At 67.1% G+C, this 20,419-nt stretch overlaps 9 protein-coding genes across 9 annotated transcripts; 5 read left to right on the top strand and 4 right to left on the bottom strand.

Moving 5' to 3' along the window:
• Positions 1 to 12: 12 nt before the first annotated feature.
• Positions 13 to 4,159, bottom strand: JCM10292_001732 (uncharacterized protein; the record flags this gene model as incomplete). The annotated part of the gene is made up of 6 exons (XM_076648684.1): positions 13 to 94; positions 151 to 285; positions 354 to 548; positions 614 to 962; positions 1,028 to 3,336; positions 3,426 to 4,159. 6 exons carry the CDS (start codon positions 4,157 to 4,159, stop codon positions 13 to 15), a joined length of 3,804 nt encoding a protein of 1,267 aa, XP_076505873.1.
• Positions 4,160 to 4,730: 571 nt separating this feature from the next.
• On the top strand, positions 4,731 to 5,533 carry JCM10292_001731 (uncharacterized protein; the record flags this gene model as incomplete). The annotated part of the gene is made up of 3 exons (XM_076648683.1): positions 4,731 to 4,844; positions 4,914 to 5,126; positions 5,198 to 5,533. 3 exons carry the CDS (start codon positions 4,731 to 4,733, stop codon positions 5,531 to 5,533), a joined length of 663 nt encoding a protein of 220 aa, XP_076505872.1.
• Positions 5,534 to 5,724: 191 nt separating this feature from the next.
• On the top strand, positions 5,725 to 7,990 carry PEP4 (proteinase A; the record flags this gene model as incomplete). The annotated part of the gene is made up of 12 exons (XM_076648682.1): positions 5,725 to 5,798; positions 5,902 to 6,134; positions 6,332 to 6,348; positions 6,413 to 6,491; positions 6,569 to 6,609; positions 6,675 to 6,867; positions 6,937 to 7,227; positions 7,297 to 7,346; positions 7,423 to 7,691; positions 7,774 to 7,799; positions 7,866 to 7,894; positions 7,964 to 7,990. The coding sequence occupies 12 exons, from the start codon at positions 5,725 to 5,727 to the stop codon at positions 7,988 to 7,990; spliced, it is 1,329 nt and encodes a 442-aa protein (XP_076505871.1).
• An 849-nt stretch (positions 7,991 to 8,839) lies between these two features.
• Positions 8,840 to 9,785, bottom strand: JCM10292_001729 (DUF3759 domain-containing protein; the record flags this gene model as incomplete). Its single annotated transcript, XM_076648681.1, has 7 exons — positions 8,840 to 8,907; positions 8,996 to 9,010; positions 9,190 to 9,250; positions 9,333 to 9,392; positions 9,471 to 9,509; positions 9,582 to 9,652; positions 9,782 to 9,785. 7 exons carry the CDS (start codon positions 9,783 to 9,785, stop codon positions 8,840 to 8,842), a joined length of 318 nt encoding a protein of 105 aa, XP_076505870.1.
• A 563-nt stretch (positions 9,786 to 10,348) lies between these two features.
• Positions 10,349 to 11,662, bottom strand: JCM10292_001728 (uncharacterized protein; the record flags this gene model as incomplete). The annotated part of the gene is made up of 7 exons (XM_076648680.1): positions 10,349 to 10,466; positions 10,566 to 10,577; positions 10,666 to 10,843; positions 10,948 to 11,039; positions 11,150 to 11,244; positions 11,362 to 11,501; positions 11,605 to 11,662. The coding sequence occupies 7 exons, from the start codon at positions 11,660 to 11,662 to the stop codon at positions 10,349 to 10,351; spliced, it is 693 nt and encodes a 230-aa protein (XP_076505869.1).
• Positions 11,663 to 11,939: 277 nt separating this feature from the next.
• Positions 11,940 to 13,435, top strand: JCM10292_001727 (uncharacterized protein; the record flags this gene model as incomplete). The annotated part of the gene is made up of 3 exons (XM_076648679.1): positions 11,940 to 12,788; positions 12,865 to 13,107; positions 13,211 to 13,435. The coding sequence occupies 3 exons, from the start codon at positions 11,940 to 11,942 to the stop codon at positions 13,433 to 13,435; spliced, it is 1,317 nt and encodes a 438-aa protein (XP_076505868.1).
• A 587-nt stretch (positions 13,436 to 14,022) lies between these two features.
• JCM10292_001726 (uncharacterized protein) lies at positions 14,023 to 14,692 on the top strand (the record flags this gene model as incomplete). The annotated part of the gene is made up of 3 exons (XM_076648678.1): positions 14,023 to 14,116; positions 14,189 to 14,285; positions 14,347 to 14,692. The coding sequence occupies 3 exons, from the start codon at positions 14,023 to 14,025 to the stop codon at positions 14,690 to 14,692; spliced, it is 537 nt and encodes a 178-aa protein (XP_076505867.1).
• Positions 14,693 to 14,943: 251 nt separating this feature from the next.
• RIO1 (protein kinase RIO1) lies at positions 14,944 to 17,053 on the top strand (the record flags this gene model as incomplete). The annotated part of the gene is made up of 5 exons (XM_076648677.1): positions 14,944 to 15,181; positions 15,240 to 15,969; positions 16,025 to 16,162; positions 16,222 to 16,879; positions 16,949 to 17,053. The coding sequence occupies 5 exons, from the start codon at positions 14,944 to 14,946 to the stop codon at positions 17,051 to 17,053; spliced, it is 1,869 nt and encodes a 622-aa protein (XP_076505866.1).
• A 157-nt stretch (positions 17,054 to 17,210) lies between these two features.
• On the bottom strand, positions 17,211 to 20,379 carry BRO1 (Bro1p; the record flags this gene model as incomplete). The annotated part of the gene is made up of 5 exons (XM_076648676.1): positions 17,211 to 18,242; positions 18,308 to 19,453; positions 19,512 to 19,944; positions 20,024 to 20,267; positions 20,352 to 20,379. 5 exons carry the CDS (start codon positions 20,377 to 20,379, stop codon positions 17,211 to 17,213), a joined length of 2,883 nt encoding a protein of 960 aa, XP_076505865.1.
• Between the last annotated feature and the right edge of the window lie 40 nt (positions 20,380 to 20,419).

Genomic DNA, 20,419 nt, shown 5'->3' with positions numbered 1-20,419 from the left:
GGGACGAGGCGTTCACGCGGGAGCATCGTCGCGCTGCCGCTTCCGAGCGCGCTTCGACTCGTACTCGTGCCACTCGCCCTTGACGTCGGCAAGCCTGCGGAACGTAGGGGTCAGCTGTTGTCGGATCAAACGCGCTGGACGAGAGCGTACATGGTCGGCATCTCCGCCTTTGGCTCCTCTGTCGTGAAGTACTCCATGCGAAGCGCCTCGTCAGCGGTCGGACGCCGGGAAGGGTCGAGAGCGAGCAAGCGCTCCGCGAGGTCGAGCCCTGCGGGGCTCAGGGATCTGCAGAGGTGCGCGAAACGTGAGCACGCAGAACAGGAGAGGGCAGGGACAACGAGTGCGAGACGCACTTGGCGAAAGCGGTGCGCAGCTGCGGCTCGATGACATCCTTCGGCTTGACGAGCTCGTACCAGGGCAAATCGTGCAAGCTGGGCCACGACTCGACGTTGGGCGTGCCCGTGAGCTTGAAGATGACGTCGAGCTGGTGGATCTCGTCCTGACCGGGGAAGACGGGGCGGCGGATGAACAGCTCGAGGAAGATGCAGCTGCAGGAAGAAGACGTCGATCAGTCGCGGTGTCAGGGCGAAAGAGTGGGGCGGGCAACACGCACCCGGCACTCCACATGTCAACGCGCTCGTCGTACACCGTCGCGCCGAAGAGGAGCTCGGGCGGCTTGTACCATTGCGTGATGACCCTGTTGGTGTAGTCGTTTCGTCTCCCGCGCTGATAGAAGCGCGCAAGGCCAAAGTCGGCGATCTTGAGCACGCCCGTACGGCTCAGGAGGATGTTGGACCCCTTGAGGTCTCGGTGCAGAACGCCGCGGCGGTGGATGAAGCCGAGCCCTTCGAGGAACTGCTGCATGAGCGACTTGAGGTGCGCGGGCGAGAAGTTGATCGACGGGTGATGCAGCACGCCCGTCAGGTCGTGGTCGAGATAGTCAAAGACCATGTAGACGTGACCTGCGTGCTTGGCCGACAGTCAGTCTCGGCTGACGAAGTCAGTGGAGGTAGGCCAAGGCACGCACCTTTGGACACCATCATCTCGAAGAGCGAAACGACGTTCGGATGCCGCAAGCTCTGCAAGAGCTTGATCTCGCGCACGGCCGTGACGGGGAAACCGTCCTTCTCGGCCTCCATGCGGATGCGCTTGAGCGCGACGAGCCCGCCCGTCTCGGCGTTGCGCGCCTTGTACACCTTGCCGTACGTTCCCTCGCCGACCTGGACGAGCCGCTCGTACAGCTCGGTCGGCACGGGCGCAGCGGGGGTGGGCGTCTCGGGCTGCTGCGACTCGGCCGAGGGCGTTTCGACCATCGTCACGTCCGAGTCGCGCCGCGCATCGAGCGTTTTTGACGAGGGCGGTGCACTCGCAGCAGGAGCGGCATCGAGAGGCGGCGCCGTCGAGCCCGGGCGGGATTGCGCCGGCGAAGGAAGAACCGACTTGGACCCGGACGAAGGCGCACCCCACCTGCGCTCGGCAGCGGGCGCGACCGAGTTGGCCGACGTGGTCGGAAGCGGCACGCGGAATGCGTCGGGACGGTCGTACGACGCTGCGCGCGCGGCTGCATCGTGCGGGTAGTCTCGACTCGGTGTCGAGTACGACCCGCTATGCTGCGGCGGCGGCGGGTACGACTCGCGGCGAGGTGGCTCGGCGTACCGCCTTCGCTGCTCGTCGCCGCCATCGTCTGCCCGCGACGCCCTCGGCGGCGGAACGTCTCCTCCGCGGCGCACGACCCATCCGTTGTCGCCCCGGTCGCTGTCGACGTCCATGCGCTCGTACGACGCGCGCCGCGGCGCGCCTGCGCGCCTGTCTGCCTCGACATCGTCGCTCTCCCGCCGCGCGCTGGCCCGGTGCGCACGCACGGCCTCCTCTTCCGCCTCAACCTTGCGCCTGTGCGCCGCCGCGCGCGCCTCTTCTTCCTCCTCCTCGGTCGGGAAGAACTTTCTCACGTCGCCGCCTCCAGCGCCGTTCCCGGCTCCAGCAGCGCGCGGACCCGTCGGGGCGGGGCGGTGCACCGAGCGCGGACCAGTCGGGAGCGGCTGCGGCTGCTGCTGTTGCTGCTGTTGCTGAGCGGCGATGGGGACGAACCCCGCGCGGGCAGCTTTCGGTCCCGTCGGCGGCGCAAGCTGCACCTTGAGTCCGCTCCCGCCGACGGGCGGCAGGGCGTTCGGGTGGTGCGAGAGCGGCGTGCTCGGCGCGGGGTAGCTGGACGGCTGCTGCTGCTGCTGGAAGCTGCGCGGCCCGCTCGGCGGGCGCGAGTGCGGGTACGAAGCGCCGTTCGTCGCAGTCGCGGGCGAGTGCAGCGACGACGGGCCGGTGCCAGCAGACGGCAGAGGGGGGTAGACGCCGGGACTGTGGCCGTGCTGCTGCTGGGGCGTCGAAACGCGGTGCGCAGCGGGTCCGAGCGGTGCAGGCGGGCGACCGCCGTACGCCTCGGTCTTGGCCTTCTTGCTGCTGGCACTCGCGTCAACACCGTTGTACACGCCCTTGCCCGCAGCAGAGACGGGCGTCCCCGTCGCCACCGAGGAGGGAGGCATCCCGCCAGACCGCGGCGCGACGTCCTCGTCCGGGCTGCGCGCGCGCTTCCAGCTCCTCCCGCCCTCGGCACTGCGGCCACTCGCGCTCCTCCGCATGTCCTGCGAGCCCGCGCCCGCCGCGCCCGGCGCAGGCGGCATCCGGGCGTCGCGGTCGTAGTCGCGCCTCGACGCCGACGACGACGACGGAGGCGCAAGAGGCGGGGCGCCGCGCCGCCTGCTCGCCGCCGAAGAGCGGTGCGAGTCGTACCCGACATCGTCTTCGCCGCTGAGTGGGCTGCGCGAGACGCTCCTCGCGCGCGGGCGGTCCCTCGCGCGGTCCCGGTCCCTCTCCCGGTCGCGCTCGCGCTCGTGGCCCCTCTCGCGCCAGCCCCTCTCCCTCTCGCGCTCCCGCTCGCGCCGCCTCGCGGAGGGAGGCGGCGAAGGCGAGGGCGAAAAGCTCGCAGCAGAGGAGCATGAGCTGCCCCTCCTCCTGCGCTGCGCCGGGCGCCGCCGGAGGGGGAGCGGAGAGGGAGAGCGCGAGTAGGGCGATCTCGAGCGGGGCGACCGGGTGCGCGAGTGGGAGCGCGAGCGCGGGGAGGGCGAGCGGCAGCGCCCGCCAGTGCCGCGATCTCGGTCGCGGAGGCTGGCGCGGGAAGAGGGGCGGTACGACGGTGCGGGCGAGGGGGAGCGCGCGCCGGTGCCGCCGTAGCGGCGTGAAGAACCGGGACCGGGGGAGGGGCTGCGGCGACGAGAATCGTAGGAAGACGAGGGCGCGCCACCGCCGTACGGGCGCGAGTAGCTGCTCGGTTGCCGCGAGTCGCTGCCGAGGGTCGTGAGCATGTCAGCGGACCGCGTGGAGTAAAAAAGAAGAGCGAGCGAGGGACGAAAGGAAAGAAGCAAGAGACTCACTCGCGGTAGCTCGCCGAAGAGCGATACCGGTCGTCGTCGTGCGCAAGCGGCGCCCTCGAGCCGTATGCCGCGTCTCGCGCGTACGACCCGCTCCCATACCCATGATGCTGCTGGTGCTGCGGTGGCGGCGCGGCATGCGGCGGCGGTGGCTGGTGCGAAGGGTGGTGATACGCGTCCCTCGCGTCGTAGCCCGGACCGGAGCGGTATCCTGCGCCGCTCTGCCGACGATCCCAGCTCGCTCCGCCGCCGCCTGACTGGCCCTGTGCCGCCGGGCCCGACGCGCCGAGCCTCGTGCCCGGGGGCGGCGGGGGCATGCGCTTGCCGTCGTCGGGCGGCGGCTGCGCCCTCGGCGGGGGCACGGCCGGTCCGCGCTCGTACGACGCCTTGCCCGGCGCGAGGGGCGCCTTGGCGCCCGAGCCTGCTGCACCACCGCTGCTGCCGCCGTCGGGCGGGTAGCGCAGCGGCTGCGAGCTGGGCGGGAAGCGGTCGTCGTACGGCCTCGCGGGCGAGTCGTGCGCGTACCGCGCGCCCGAGGCGTACGACTGCTGCGGGGCGGGCGGGTACGAGGCACCGCCACGGGCAGAGTCGTACGAGCCGGGAGAAGGGCCGGGCGGGTAGTAGTCGGCGCGCGAGGGCCCCGGGTGCGAGGAGGGAGGGGGACCGGCGCCGCGAGGGGCGAAGCGCGGGTCGGGACGGTCGTCTGGGTAGCGGCTGGGGCCGCGTGGGCCACTCATACTGCTTTCTACTGCTGCTGGGCGGGTGCAGGGGCCGCACGAGGTAAGGTGAGGCGACGAGGCGAGGTGAAGGCAGTTGAGGGAGAAGAGAGAGTCAGTGACGGCGACATCGCGGCACGCTGTACGGCGAGTCAGCCCGTACCCTTGCTCAGCAAGTACACACTCGAGCGGGCGTGCACTCGGTCACGGGCAGACCCGGGTTTGACAGGGCGAGTCGAGGCGAGGGTGCACCTGCGAGCGAGACGAGACGAGACGAGACGCGTCGAGTGCGGCGATGGCTGCGGGGTAAAGGTTCGAGTCAGTGTGTGTGTGCTAAACTTGCCTGCACGCGGTCCTCACTCGCTGCTCTGCGTCGCCGTGTGCGTCGTCGCCGTGCAAGCTGCTCGCGGACCTTTGTCGCTTGCTCTCGTCCACTTCTTGCGCCCTTCGCTTGCCAGGCTGTGCTTTGCCGCTCGAAGGCTTGCAGCCGCTACTGCGCGCACCCACAGCCCGTCCGCGCGCCCCCTGCTCCGCCCTCCCACCTCCCCACCTCGTCCGGCTCTCTCGACCTCGTGTACCGCGCGCAACAAGCATGCAGGTCGACGAGGCCGGCGATCGCAGCCTCGACTCGCCTGAACACGACGCAGGCGACGGCCCGCAGACGCGCGCAGCCAAGCGGGTCGCAGAGCTCAAGGAGGTTGAGGAGGTGCGCTTCTCCCCTCGCCCCTCGCTCTCCTCGTGCGAAAGCGACCTTACAAGCGGTGCTTGGACGCAGAATATCGCCGCGCTGCTTCACTTTGCGGGGTGCACGCTCGCGTCGCTGCATCCGGACCCGCTCTCGTCTTTCACCTCGCGCGAACTCGCAACCGACGACGACGACGACGCAGACGACGAGAGCTCGGCCAAGCGCTCAGAGCAGGCAGGGAAAGAGCCCGACAAACTCGCCGAGTTTAGCAAGTACGCCGAGGGGTACTACGCAACGCTCAATGTCCGTCCTCTCGCTCCCGTTCCTTTCGCGTAGCCTGACAATCCCCTCACACCCTTCTTCCACGCGCACAGGACATCCAACTCGCACTTCGCACCTCTATCCGGCACCTGCGCGCCGCGCGCACCTCTGCTGCGCCTCTGCTCGACCCGGCGTTTGCGAGTTTGGTCGCTGGCGGCGGGGGAGGCGGAGGAGGAAGCGTCGGGCCGGGCGGGGTCGCGCGCGGCGAGGCGCTGAGACCGCTCGAGGGCGGCGTGCCCATATGGAGGAGCGGGACGGAGCGGCTGCCCCGAGAAGGGAAGAGGGAGGAGAACGAGAAGGAGCGGGTGCTGAGTGTTGCGGCACTCGAGGTGGAGCGGGATGCGTGGGCGGATCTGGTGCGGTCCCTCGAGGAGGCGCGGCGGGAGTGAGCGAGTGGCTGTGTACCTGCGCGAGTGTGGTTGTTGTTGTACTCGAGTGCAAATGGGCGAGACTGTCCCCCTGTCGATGCCGCATCGGGTCCGTCGTCAGAGTGCGCCCCCGCCTCGCCCCCTCGGCGGTTGCTCTCTGTCGTCGCTCTCGTCTGAAGCACGAGGCTCGACTGAGACAGACGGTAACCACCATGCTCGCTTCCGTTGCCACCACTGCCCTCGCCCTGCTCGCAGCCGCGCAGGGCGCCGATGCCGCCATGCACCGGTGCGCCCCCCTCCCCCTCCCCCGCTGGCGTGGCCTCGGCACCGCCTCTCACTCTCTCGCGAGGGGCGCACGCTGACCAGCGATGCCCTGGACTCACTCGCAGGATGAAGCTGCACAAGCTCGAGCAGCCCGCGTCGGCCGACCTGAGCGCCCAGACGGCGCACCTCGCCGACAAGTACATGGGGCGCCTCGCGCGCGCAGCCCAGGTTCCCTTCTCGGCGGGGAGGAAGCCCGGGAGGTATCCGCCCAGCCGCGACGACGAGTTCCGCACCATGCTCGAGACGGAGCAGTTCAACGAGGGCCTCGCCCAGGGAGGTCACGGCGTGCCCGTCTCCAGTGCGTCGTCGATCCTCTTGCTCCAGCTGTGGTGGCTTGCAGCGGATCCAGAGAGCCCTTTGATGCTCCGGCGGATCCGCTGGACTTCATCGCCACCCACGGAGAGTCACGTTGACCGACGCCGCACTGACTCGCGCTCGCCGCCCCACTCGCTCCCACTCGTCTCGCCCCTGTGCACCACCCGCTCTGCCGCACAGACTACTTGAATGCGCAGGTGCGTCTTCGGCTGTCCTGCTTTGTCGACAGCCAGCTCACTGACCTCGAGCAACTCGCTGCAGTACTTTGCCGAGATCACCCTCGGCACGCCCGCACAGACGTTCAAGGTCGTCCTCGACACGGGCTCGGCCAACCTCTGGGGTGCGTCGAGGCGCTACGTGTCTACTTGTCAACGTCCATCAGAGACGGATTGATTCTGAGCGTCGTTGGTTGCGCAGTCCCCTCGACCCGCTGCTCGAGCATCGCTTGCTTCCTCCACGTGCGTTGTACTCCCATCCTCTTACCTATTGAGTTCTGTTCACTGACGCTCGAACGCGCCTGCAGAGCAAGTACGACGCCAAGGCCTCGTCGACGTACAAGGCCAATGGGACCGAGTTCAAGATCCAGTACGGCACGGGCTCGCTCGAGGGCGTCATCTCGAACGATGTCATGTCGATCGGCGACCTCACCATCAAGGGCCAGGACTTTGCCGAGTCGACCAACGAGCCGGGTCTCACGTTTGCCTTTGGCAAGTTTGGTGCGTCCCCCGTCCCCGACTCCCTCTTCGGTGGGCTATCATAAGACTGACGGCCGGGTCGCGCAACAGACGGCATCCTCGGTCTCGCGTACGACACGATCTCGGTGCAGCACGTCGTCCCGCCGTTCTACAACATGCTCGCGCAGGGCCTCCTCGACGAGCCCGTCTTTGCCTTCTGGCTCGGGTCCGACCCGGAGCAGGGCGAGGCGACCTTCGGCGGCCTCGACGACAAGCACTACAAGGGCAAGATCGACTATGTCCCCGTGCGCCGCAAGGGCTACTGGGAGGTCGAGCTCGAGAAGATCAAGTTTGGCGACGAGGAGCTCGAGCTCGAGAACACGGGCGCTGCCATCGACACGGGTGCGCTCTCCTTTGTGCGAGCTGCGTTGTGTGCGATACGTGCGCTGACCGGGTGGATTGGACGCGCAGGCACGTCGCTCATTGCCATGCCGTCCGACATTGCCGAGCTCCTCAACAGGGTGCGTCCCGTTCTTCTCGCCAAGCCAATGCCTGCGCGATTCCTCTGACAGCTCGCGCTCCCTTCCGCTTCCGCAGAACATCGGTGCCAAGAAGTCGTGGAACGGCAAGTCGCCTTCCTCTTCCCTCCACTTCCTCCGTGCCCGAGCTGACCCTGATCCGGACCACCGTGCAGGCCAGTACACGGTCGAGTGCGACACGATCAAGTCGCTCCCGCCGCTGACGTTCTACATGGGCGGCAAGCCGTACGAGCTCAGCGCCGAGGACTACGTCCTCAACCTCGGCGGGACGTGCATGAGCTCGTTCCAGGGCCTCGACATCCCCGAGCCCATGGGCCCGATCTGGATGTGCGTCGCTCGCTCTCGCTTCCGTGTGGGCGTTGCGAAAGACACAGGGACTGACGCGGTTGGTTGTGCTGGTGTGATGCAGCGTCGGCGACGTCTTCCTCCGCAAGTGTGCGCTGAACTCGTTTCTCATGCACACTCGTTTCCCGACCCGTCACTGACGTGCCTCTCTTGCAGTCTACACCGTCTACGACAAGGGCCGCAACGTGCGTCTCTCTCCGTGCCCAAAGTCCCGCCGTTCCGACCCACGCTGACCTGTGCTCCCTCTCCCACAGGCCGTCGGCTTTGCCAAGTCGGCCTAAGCATCTTCGTGCCGCCGCTCGCGTGCCCGTCGGTTCGGTTCTCGTGCCGTCGGGTCGTCATACCACGTCAACCTCGCAGTACCGTCGTACCCCACCCCTCTTTGCTCACCCGTTGTTCCGCCTCGCTCTCGTGTATCTTTCTCCCTCCCTCCTTGTCCCCCTCTCAATCTATACACAGCACAAAGCCCTACAATGCCCCCCGTCCCATTGTTCTACGTCGTCGTCGTCCTCGTCGTCCCTCGTGTCTCTTTCGCCTCTGTCTCAACTCGCAATCTCAACCCTCAATGGACTCTTCCTTGTGTCTTGTGGCTTGGTTTCGGTGACCAGCTTCGACTGATCATCGCGCGCCGCAGAACAGGGGTGCTGCACCGAAAGCAGAGGCAGGCCTGAAGCGGAGGGCGCGACGCAGAGTGGTTGCAATCTACGCGCACTGTGAGGAACCAGGTTCGCTCTCGGGCTGTCGGCCTGCGCTACAGGGACAACGCGACCGCTCGCAGTACGTCTGAGAAGGCCGAACGTGACTCTGCGCATCCATCGTCTCGCGCTGCGCTCTTGATGTCAAAAGATGGCGTTCTTCCTCTGCTCCTTACAGGCAAGAAGGCGGATCCTTGCTGATCCGGCGCAGCGGCAGAACCTGTCGCCGAGCGAAAGCGTCTCGCGGTCGTCGTCGCGTCTCACGCTTGTCGTGTCCAATTCGCCTCACGGCGAACTGACAGGCCAGTGTTGACGGACAGTATGGACAAATGCAGCACTTCTTTCTGACTCAGGAAGCGCTTCCTCCTCGTTCAGCCAGCAAGCGTTCACGACCTTGGCTCCCTCGTGCCTGCACCGCGCTCGACGCGGCTCGACTCAGTAGTAGCCGGGCTGCACGGCCTGCTCGGCGTGCTGGCGCGCCTGGCGCTTGACCTCCTCGCGGTCTGCGCGGGCAAGGAAGAGAGAAGGGGTCAGTCCGGGGGCGGGCGAGACGAGACGAGCGAGGAGAGGGCAAGCGCGCGGGAGACGGACCGAGGAAGTCGAGACCTGCATCGTGAAGCGGAGGGGCGCGACAGACCGAAGTCAGCGGATCGGCGACGAACAAAAGGCTCAGGGCAGGCGGGCGCAAGCGAGCGATGCGTGGAGCTCCCTCCCGGCCGCTCCTCCCATTCCCGCATCGCTGGCGCACCCAACGAGTCAGACCGGGGCGAGAGGACGGGACGTACCCTTGGTCTCGAAGAGCTTGTCCGCCTCCGCCGCCGCGAACGCCGCGAGCAGCTCGCGGGCCTGCCCGGTGTCGCGCGCGTCAGCTGCGCCGCGCAAGCAAGAGAGGCGGAAGGGGAGGAGGAGGAGGAGGAGGGACACGCACGCGCTGGTGCGACTCGGGCTTGCCGTTCTGCTCGCAATGGCGCGCGTAGGCCTTCTGGGCCTGTGTGAGGTGCGAGATCCGAGCGGTCAGCGAGGGCGAGCGAGAGTGCGGAAGGGCAGGGGGGTCAGAGGGGCGCACCTCGAACGCGGCGGCGCCGGCGATGAGCTCGTGGGTGAACTGTGCAAGCGCCGTCCGAGAGCGAGTCAGCAGGCGCGGGGGATAGAACGAGCGAGAGACGACGGGACGGACCGACGACTTGTGCTGCGTCTCGACTTGCTGCGCGGCCTGGGCCTGGAACGAGTCGTTGCCGAAGAAGTCGACTGGGTGCGAACGCGGGTGGAGCAGGGTGCGAGGAACGTGAGGACGCGAGACGGGAGCGAGGCGAGGAGCGAGGAGGTCAGTGCGAGAGCGGGAGCGGAGAGCGAAGGTGGGCGTGCGGGACAACGCACACATGGTAAGCGAGCTTTCGTGCGAGTGTGAGGAGGATGAAGAGGGAGGAGGCGTAGAGGGGGTGAAGGAAGGAGAGATGAGGCGACAGACGAGGTGATGCAGTCGCTGCTGCGCACCCGCACCAACAGCATGCATGCACGCACCGCTGCGCATCTGCAAGGCGGTGCACCTCCAGGCTCTAGGCTCCTGCCTCTCGAGTCCCGCTCGCGACGAGAATGGCGCCAAGTTTGGCAGCGGACGCAGGGAAGGGGGGGCTATTTCAGGCGCATCTGCCGGTGCGTGCGGCGGGCGCAGGAGTCGAGGCCCGCAAACGTGCCCGTGCAGCCCCTGCCACGAGAGCATTGTGCTTCGGCTTGTCAGGTGGACTTGCACTGCCTTCTACGGTAAGCATGATAACTGGTGCTCGCGCCTCGAGAGGTCGAGAAGGTCATTCATTCACGGGATCTCCGACTCTCTGCCGTGGAACCCGCCGTTCCTGCCCCAGCGTCAACCCGCACGCAATAGTGTCTTTAATAGTTGCACAGTCTCGACAGAGAGCCCGAATGAAAGGAAGCGAAGAGGGAAAATCAGAGGAGAACCGAGAGAGCGGCTGCTGCTGCGGCGCCCAGACTAAGGGCGGCGAGAGCAGGTCGAGCGAGGATCGTCCCGCCGGAGATGCCCATTGCGACGCCGCCTTTTGAAGTGCTGCGAGCAAATGCGAGAGAAGAGTTAATGGGAGACGCCGGGTAGGGGAAAAGCGAGGCGAGCAGGTGGAGAAAAATCGCAGAAATGCGACAGGCTCACTCGGCGTAGTATCTGCGATGAAGATAGGAGAAGTCACGTCGGGGTCAGCTAGTGAGCAGGCGAATTGACGAGCGCATGACCGCCAACACCTCGAACGCACTTTGGCTTGTCGTCATACTTGTCGACCTGGTACTCGGGCAAGACCTGGTTTGCGGTGCCGCACGTCGAGCCGAGGATGTAGTTGCACGCCTGCCGGCACGCCTGGGCGTTGCTCACAGGCGGCGAGGCGGACGGGTTCTGGCACTGGTCGAGGCAGGCGGCCGTGCGGAGTCGGCAGTCTGTGCGGGCAGGGAGGGGAGTCAGTCGAGAGTTGAAGGCCGCTGTAGAGCCTGGCGAGACACCGCCCGACGGGGCTGACACGAAGGTCTGGGGAAAGACGGACCGTAGGTGTTGACGGGGACAAAGAGCGGTTGTAACCGGCTCTCGGCCTTGTTGTTGCACTCGCAGTTCCACCCCATCGTCATCGGGTTGCAGCTGTGGAGCAGCGCGAAACGTCAGCTGACTATATGAGCAGCGATTGCCCGAGAGAACGGGAGTGGGCCGCTCGCGCGGAAGAGACGGAAACCGCGTCAGCGGAGACGCACAAGTTGACGGTGACATTGGCGGCGTCGCTGCTGCATCGTGCGGTCGCACAGTACGACGTGGTCTGGTTGCAGATGGAAGAGCGAGTTGCTTCACTCTGTACGAGGTGGCCGACGAGGGGGAGGAAGCGCGAGGCGGCGCCAGGGGCGAGAGTCAGTCTGGCTTTCAAATGTCCCCACAGCAGATGTTTTGAGGTCCAAGAGTCCGAGCGCACCTCCTGGGTGAGGTTGTAGGTGTAGCCGGGGAGGGAGCTGGCGAGGGCAGAGGCGGTTGCGGTTGCAAAGGCGTCTTCGGTACGGGTGCCGTACGACGGGACGGGGAGCAGACTGGTTGCTGTTGCTGTTGCATTGCCCGCTGTGGGTCCACCGGGGTGCAGCCAAGTGTCAGTGAGGATGTGCGACTATTCGAGGCAAGTCGCCGGCTCGAAGTGGGGCGGCGCGGAGGGGGTGGCACGCACGGGTCTGAGCGAGGGCGGGGAGCGAGAGTGCGCAGGCGAGCAGCGTCGACAGGAGCATCGTGCGAGTGGTCCACTGCAGCTCTGGAGGAACTCGAAACGCGGACAAAGCGCACTCGCGAGCGGACAAACGGAGACGTTCGCGCCCGGCCACCACCCGGCGACCCTCCGCAGCAGCGCGCACTCTGCAGGCACGTGCACCCGCCGAGCATTCGCACCACAGCCAGAGGGCAGCACAGTGCACACCGCCACCTCGCACTCGAACTACCCCGCCACCCGCATCCGCACGCGCCCCCGCTCTCGTCCTCCTCATCTCGATCACGGCGCCCGACGCCGCCATGGCCAGCTTCTTCAATCGCCCGTCTTACACGGCGAGCTGGCAGCAGCGCATCTACCCCATTCAGGGCGAGCCCTCGTTCGCACCGCCCGTTCCCTCTGCTCGCCCCGATGCCGCCGCCGCCTCACCTCCACTCTCGCCAGCATCGCACCGAAATAGCCGCCCCTCGCCCGCATCGCACTCGAGCGCAGGGCCCGCCAGCCCTGCACCGGCCGTGACGCCTCGCCGCGAGGCGCCTCCACCGATCTACTACCCGGGTCCCGCTCGCCGCACCGCCGCCGCCGCACACGACAGCGCCGGGCTCGCACCCTCGACCAACACGGCCTCGACGGCGACGTGCACCGTCGACTGGGCGTACCACCCGTGCGCACCCGACGCACACGGCGGGAGGGGGATGTGGGGGCAGCGGCTGCGTCTCGGCGAGATTGCGCGCGCAATCAAGGGCCAGCCGGAGAAGCTCTGGGACGGGTGGCCCGCTGCCTTTGGTGGGACGGAGCGCGTCGCGTGGAGGGTCGCGGCGAGTGACGCCGAGGCGGCGCACGGAGCCGACGGCGGCGAGGGGGACGCTTCAGCGGCGCGCACGCGGTCGCGTAGCCTCTCGCTCGCGCACTCGCGGCGCGACTCGGGCGTGGCCCTAACGGTGCGCTCGACGGCCGAGCCGACGCACCCGCTCGAGCCGCTGTACCGCAAGCGCATCGCCGAGCTCAACGCGCTCCTCGAGGAGCACCTCGTGCCGGCGCGCATCTGGCTCGCGCTCCTCGAGCTCCTGTGCTACGTCTGGGTCGTCGCGCTCGTGGTTGCGCTCGCGCAGGGTGGCGGAGAGCAGACGGGCTTCCTCAAGGGTGTCGAGGTGCGTGTGGCTCTTTCTCCTTCGTCTCGCTTCCCATTCTTTTCGAGAAACTCACACACCCTCCTGCCACACACAGCTCGCCCTGATCCTCGTCATCCTCGTCGCCGGCCTCGCCCTCAACGGCGTCCGCATGCGGCGCTACGCGCTCGCGCGCGCGCTCAAGCTTCGCACGCGCGACTGGTCGCCGCTCCCGCTCACGTCGAGCACCAACGCCGGTCTCATGCGCAACTACCTCGACGGCGATGCCGAGCGCGGGAGGACAGAGAGCATGGCGCCGAAGGAGGGACCGGTGCTCCGGTGGAGGATGCGCCAGACCGAGGTGCGTGCATGGCTCTGAGTCGGCACACTCTCCCTCCGCGATGCCCGCTCTCGCTCGCGGCGTTGCTCGAGGCTGATACACACGGCTGCTTCTTTGCACGCAGGGCTCGTATTGGCTCTCGTACCGCCCCGTGATCCGCGTCGAGCTCGTCACCCCCTCGTCTTTCCACCACCGCTCGGCCCTCGCGTACCTCCCCGTCGTCGACGCCGAGCTCGGCGCGCCGCCCGCCGTCGACGGGTCCCAGCCCGAGGGTGACGCTCGTCCTGCTGCTGGTGGGGAGGCGGGAGAGGCGTCGACAGGACTGCCGCCGCGTTACGAGGACGCTTAGGGTCCATGGAGGTGTTTCGTCGCCTTTCCTCTGCCTGTGTAGCGTGCTGTCTTGGTTTTAATTTTCTTACGACCCCTGTATCCGCTGTGTAGCTCTCGGCGACGCCTCGCAACCTTCTGCATCGATGACCAACGGTACTCAGGTCGAGTGCGATACCCAAGGCAGGCCTGATCCGCTTCTCTCAGGCGCTGCGATCGTCGACGTGTGCTATGCGGCGGGCTGAAACCAGTCCAGCGCGTGGGCGCGCCACAAACGCAAGTGGCTATGAGTATGGATGCTTGACGCGGCAGAGCATATACGATGGGGATGTAACTCAGTGGCAGAGTGCCTGCTTCGCATTGTCTGTGCTTGCATGAAGTCCAGGGTTCAACTCCCTGCTTCTCCATATTTTTTTGCCGCCGGACACCGGTCCCACCCAGCTCTCGCGGCACCACTGCGCTGCCAGCGCACTGGGGCTGCAGTAGGTCTCGCTCAGGAGCAACGACTACCTACGCTCGCGATTCGCGACCGCGGTTCCTGCACCGCCTCTCCCCACCTCGGCTCCGCCTCGACCTCCTCCTCATCCGCCTCAACACGCTGCAGCGGCGATGTCGACCGAGCTGCGGGCACGACGACCCTTCAAAGCTGATCTCGACGACGGGGACGAGGCGTTCGTGCACGAGGAGATCCTGTCGCCGCCAGGTCCGCTCACTGCGCTCTCCGTCCCGACTAATCCTCTACAGGAGAGCGCTGACGCTATTTGACCGCGCGCAGAGCAGGATCAAGTGGTGCAAGAGCTACTGGAGCAAGCCCAGAGCGCGCAGAAGCAGTACCTCCGAGCCGGACTGGCCCTGCAGCTCGTCGTCCTGCTGTACGTCCGGCGCTTCTGTCCTCACGAACCCTGACCCGCTCACGCATTCCAGCTTCGGCAGACTTCTCGCCATCTTCCCGCTCCCGCGCGCACTCGCACCGCCCTTCCTCGCGCGCCTCGCAGCTCTCTCGCTCCTCGTCTCGCTCGCCCGCCTGACCCACTCTCTCCGCCAAGGCACCCCTCTCCTCGCATACGACCTCGTCCCGCTCCTCCCCTGCGCGCTCCTCGCCGCACTCGTGTCCCTCGCGCCCTCTGCGCGTGCAGGGGAGGGCAACGTCAGGCTGTTGTGGACGGTCGGACCGCTGGGCGCGCAGGGGCTCGGGCTGCTCCTCGAGTTTGAGGGGAGGAGAGGGGTGCAGCAGGTGCAGGAACTACGGGAGCTCATGTACGACGCGCCAGAAGCGTAGCTGGGTGTTGTGTTGACGCAGAAAGGCTTCATCAGTTGTTAACGGTGAAGGCGGAGAGTTGTGCCGGTCTCTCTGCCCCGCAGTCGGTCGAGCACGGCACATAGAGCTCCTTTGCACCTCTGGTAGGCCACACATACGTCCTGGAGACTCCACGCGAGCGAGAGCGGCTTCGCGAAACTTGAGCACGGCTGGTGGACGAGGCGGTGCTCGTCTCCGGTCGCACCCTGTCCGCGTTTGCGCTCACGCTCAGGATGCAGTTCGAAGACGCAGATGAGGACGCTGTCCTTGCTGCCCCGCTCGCGCCCCAGCCCGCCCCGCAGCAGCGCGAAGCGAGCGGCCCGTTCATGGACGACGAGATGCCGCCGAGCGACGACGACGACGGGCAGCTGGCCGAGGAGGACGAGTACGAGTACGACGACGAAGGCGAGTACGGGCTCGAGGAGGGCCTGCACGCCGTCATGGACCAGGACTGGGCAGACGCTGCGGGAGGTGCGCCGCTCCCCCTGGGCTCTCTTGTCCTCTCGATGTGCTGACCATGCCCGTGCAGACTTTACCAAGCGCTACAACCGCCTGAAGCAGCACGTCCTCGTCACGCATGCGCAGCCGGCAGGCGCAGGCAAGAGCGACACGGCCGCGCGAGCGCTCCCCGCCATCAACCGCTCTCGCCGCGCTCCCGCCGCGACGGCCGTGCCGCAGCTCGTCAAGAGCGACGGCACGACCGCGGGCAAGGAGGGCGTGCACCTGAACAAGGTGACGGACCAGCTCGCGTACTACTCGCGCTTTGCGTCGCGCGTGCAGCTCGACCCGCTGCAGCAGACGACGTCGGGCACGGCGACGCGCAAGGGCGGGTCGGAGAAGATCCTCGTCAAGGACAAGAGCGACCGCGCGACCAACGAGCAGGTGCTCGACCCGCGCACGCGCCTCATCCTGTTCAAGATGCTCGGGCGCGGCCTCATCGAGCGCATCGACGGGTGCGTCTCGACGGGCAAGGAGGCCAACGTGTACCACGCCGTGTCGCCCGAGGGCAAGCACATTGCGCTCAAAATCTACAAGACGTCGATCCTCGTCTTCAAGGACCGCGACCGCTACGTGACGGGCGAGTTTCGGTTCAAGGGCGGGTATGCGCGCAGTAACCCGCGCAAGATGGTTCGCCTGTGGGCCGAGAAGGAGCTGCGCAACCTCAAGCGCATGCAATCGGCCGGACTGCGCGTGCCCGAAGCGATCGAGGTGCGCGAGAACGTGCTCGTGATGGACTTTGTCGGGCAGGACGAGTGGCAGTGCGTATTCTCCCTTCTCTTTCGCCCGCACTCCCGCTCACAGCTCCGCCATCAGAGCATCACCGCGATTGAAGGACGCAGACATCCCGCCAGAGCAGCAGCGCGCGATGTACATCGAGATCCTCGTCATTCTCCGCGCCATCTTCTTCCGCTGCCGTCTCGTCCACGCCGACTTTAGCGAGTACAACATCCTGTGCGTCCATCCCGTTAAGTTAGCGAATCACTCAGAGAGCTGACCGGATGCCCCCACAGCTACCACCAGGGCCACCTGTGGGTCATCGATGTCTCGCAGTCCGTTGAGCACGAGCATCCGGCCGCGTTCGACTTCCTCCGCGCCGACATCAAGAACGCCGACGACTTTTTCGCCAGGCGCGGCGTCGACACGCTCGGCCTCACGCGCACGTTCAACTTTGTCACACGCGACACCTGGGTCGAAAACGGGAGGGAGGAGACGGACGAGGATGCCGCCAAGGAGGTCGAGCGGCTGCTCGCGCAGGCCGAGGCCGAGGAGGAGGACCGCTCGACGGCGGCTGCGACCGCTTCGCTGTCCCTCGAGGACCAGGACAAGGCGGCGGCGGCGGCGGAGCGGCCGTCGGCGTCGGACGAGGCCGTCTTTGCCCAGTCGTACATCCCGCGCGCGCTCGACGACGTCTTTGACGTCGAGCGCGATGTCGCTCGCGTGCTGCGCGGCGAGGGCAAGGACCTCATCTATGCCGACATCACGGGCGTCGCGTCGATTCACAAGAAGGGCGAGAAGGCGATCGCAGAGGAGGAAGACGAGGATGACGACGAGGACGACGAGGACGGGGGGTCGCAGGAGGTGGGCAGCGACGACGAGTCGGGCGACGAGGACGGTGAGAAGGCGCAGCGGCCGCGCGGCAAGAAGTTCGAAGACAAGGACGAGAAGAAGGTGCGCTCGCTTCTATCCACTCCCCGTGCCAGTGCTCAAGATGCTCACGTACGCTCCGCTGCTCTACAGAAACGTCGGCAAGAGGTCAAGGAGGCGGCGCGTGAGAAGCGCGCGAGCAAGATGAAGAAGTCGGAGAAGGCGCGGCGCGTGAAGAAGACGAGCGGCAAGCGGTAGTCGCAGCGTCACTCTTTGGTTCTTTCCTCTCGTTGTCTTTGGCCTGGCTGTCTCTCGCATCCCCTTGTTGTCATTTCTACGCTGTAAGACATCGCTACTTTCAGAGGCTCTTCCTCTCCACTGCGCAGTGGCTCCAACGACGATGCCTCGTAGCACTCTAGTACGGTCGAGGCGGCGGCTGTGGAGGCGGCGCGCCGTACTGCTGCTGCCCGTACGAATACTGGTACTGCTGCGGCGCGGGCGGCTGCGGCGGAGCCGGCTGCGAGTACGGGTACGCGCCCGTTGGCTGCGACGGCTGACCGTATGGCGAAGGCGCAGCGGGCGGAGAGGGCGAATACGGCGAAGCAGAAGCGGGGCCGGGCGAGCGGGCATAGTTCGACGACGAGTACGAGACGGGTGCGGGCGGCGGCGGGAGGAAGGACGAGGTGCTGACGGGTTGAGGCGGGGGAGGGAAGGACGGCTGGCGCGTGGGTGGGCTGAAGGGTGCAGAAGGCGTTGAGTAGGAAGGGTAGGCTGGCTGGGCGGGCGGGACGGGCGGAGCAGATGGGTAGGAAGGTGTGCTCGGCGGTCGGTACGCCGACGGCGGCGCGGGAGACGGCGACGAGGCAAATGCACCGGTCGAAGGTAGCGCTCCGTACGGATTCGCAGGCGGCTGCGGCGGGACAGGCGGCGGGGAGCGCGCGCCGCCGCCAAGATCGAGCGAGCCCATCGCACGGTCGAGGCCGGACGAAGAGGACGACCCGCCGCCCTCGAGGCGCTGCTTGATGTCCGCCTCGCCCGCCATGCGCTCGCGCTCGCGCGTGCGTTCGGCCAGCCACGAGCTGACCTGCTGGTCCAGCCCGTCGACGAGGTCATTCAGGTCCTGGTAGAACTGGAGACCCTTGTCGAGCGCGGTGCGAACGTCGGCGTAGCCCTGCGCGGCGTGCCCCAGGCGGGTGACGAGATCCTTCTTTTTGCGCTCGGCGGCGGCCCACTGTCCCTGGACCTGGCGCGCCTTGGACCCCTCGGTCAGCTCCTTGAAGCCGGCGTTGACATCGCTCAGCGCTTGCTGCTGCGCCGTCAGCGTCTGCGTCAGGCGCTGCTGGTGCGGGCGGAACTTCTCAAGTTCAGTGGCGAAGAGCGAGGGCTGGACATCGGCCGCTCCCTTCCGGTTAAGAATGAGGATATGCGAGATGTCGTCGCCCTGGACCTGTCGCGGTATGGCAGAGCGTCAGAGAGGCCGACTCCTCGACAGACGAAGAGGACCAGCCGCACCTTCTCTTTGAGGTCGCGCAGCACCTCGGACCGCTCCTTCTTGATCTTGTTGAGGCGCGACAGTGCATCCGACACGACCTCGACCCTGCGCTTCGTCTCTGCCTCGTCATCGTCTCCGAGATCCGAGTCAAGCAGGCTCGCCTCGGTCGCGCCCGCCGAGCCGACCGCCTCTACGAACGCCTGCTCGAGGCGGTTCGGGTCTGCGAGGAGGGCGACATCGGTCCTGACGCCATCCCAGAGCTGCTGCGCCTGCGCGTCCGACGCGCCCGCCTGCTCGAGCGACTCGCGGTGCGCGCGCAGGTCCTGGCGGAACGAGCGCGTCGCGCTACTCGAGGGCGCCTGCTCCCACAGGTGCCCGTACCGCGCGCGCAGGAGCTCGCACTCGCGCGACTCGGCGTCGAGGTCCGTCGCGAGGCGGTCGAGCGTCGCGCGCGCGCGGTCCCGCAGCGTGTGCAGTCGCCGCAGAGAGTCGTCGGCGCGCGACGACGACTCGCCGTGCCGGACCTCGTCGGCCCAGCCGCGCACCTGCGGGCCTGGGTCGGCGAGCGAGGCCTGCGCGGCCGAGCCCGACTGGAAGCGTGCGAGGCTGGCGGGGAGGCCCATGTACTCGAGCGCAGAGGCGAGCTCCTCGTCGGCGAGCTCGACACGCTCGGCTTCGGCGCGGACCAGCTTGGCCTTCTCCTCCGAGTAAAGCGATGCAGCTTCGTGCACGCTCAGAGGCACGAGCTTGGCGAAGAGGTCGGGTCCGACGATCTTCTGTACTTCCGGCGTAGCATAGACGTCGTGAATGGGAATGGGCGCAGCAACGGGCGGTGCCTTGTCGATCTGCGGGAGGGCCGCCTCAGAGGGCACGACCTCGTTATAGACGATGTCGTTGTCCTTCTGCGCCTTGGTGCGCGCTTCGGCCACGAGCGCATGGTGCGTCTTGGTCAGCTCGACGAGGGCGACCGGCGCATCGGCGGCGAGTGACGAGGCGGTCGAGGTGGCAGAGAACGACGCCTGGAAGCTCTGCGCGAGGCGGTACGCCTCCTTGCCTTCGCGCTCGGCGATCTGCAGCCGCGCGAGCGCCTCGCCGTACTTGCCGGCCGTGTTGTCGGCGACAGAGCGGTGGTACTGCGCGAGCGAGGCAAAGTGCTTGGCCTTGGTCTGCGCAGAAGAGTCTTATAAGTATCCGTCAAGCGAAAGCAGGGCAGTGACGGCGCACCTGGATGAGGAGGGACCACTCGCGGAGGAAGACGCCCTTGGTGACCCACTCCTTCGCATCCTCGACAAGCGCAGCGTACGCCAGTGCGACCTGCATGCACAGCTTGCTGCGCAGGCCCGAGCCCTTGGCCGTGACGGGCCCCATGTTCTCGATGAAGACCTCTGTCGCCTGGGCCGTCATGAGCCCGACGAGGAGCTTGACGACGTCCTTGGAGAGGTCGGTCGAGGGGGCGTGCAGGAAGTTGTCGTTGATGTAGACGTACATGCCCGCGGCCGAGCGGAACGAGTGGAACGCGCGCTTGAGGCCCTCGGGGGCAGAGCGCGGCGACGAGGCGGCGAGCGACGAGAGGGTCGCGCCGATGTTGAAGATGACGCTCGCCTTTTCGTAGGCGAGCGACTGCTGCGAGATCTTGACGTGCGTGAAGGCATCGCTCCTGCACGAGCAGCAACGCAATCGCAGTGAGAATCGAAGGTTGCCCCACCTGGCCGAGGAGGACGAGGAGGGGGGCGCACCAGGGAAACGGGACACGGAGGTCGGGGAAGCGGAGCTCGAGGAGCTCGAGCTGCCCAAAGTACTTGTAGAGCAGGTCGCGCGCGGTCGCGTCCGAGCCCGCCGAGCCGCGGAGGGCGTCCTGGCGGGTGCGGTTCAGCGCCGCGAGCTCTTCGCTGTAGGCGTCGGGCTGCTCCGAGTACGACTTTGCGATGACCGAGCGCAGTGCAGGCGCAAAGTCGACGTCCTGCGTCACCTTCTTCGGGACTGTGCGGCCGAGCGGACGGCGTGGTCAGCGGGCGGGGCGGGGACGATGACGACGAGGCGAGCGAGGACAGCAGGAGAGCGCACCGAAGACGAGAGGCGATGGCAGCGACATTGTGCTGCTGCCTGCACTCACTTGCACCGCACGGGATGGG

Source organism: Rhodotorula paludigena (assembly GCF_050403205.1).
Source record: "Rhodotorula paludigena JCM10292 DNA, Rt_paludigena_JCM10292v1_ctg17, whole genome shotgun sequence".
In the NCBI taxonomy this organism is placed as follows: Eukaryota; Fungi; Basidiomycota; class Microbotryomycetes; order Sporidiobolales; family Sporidiobolaceae; genus Rhodotorula; species Rhodotorula paludigena.
Note: the sequence above shows the minus strand (reverse complement) of the source record. Positions and strands in the feature narration are given on the sequence as shown.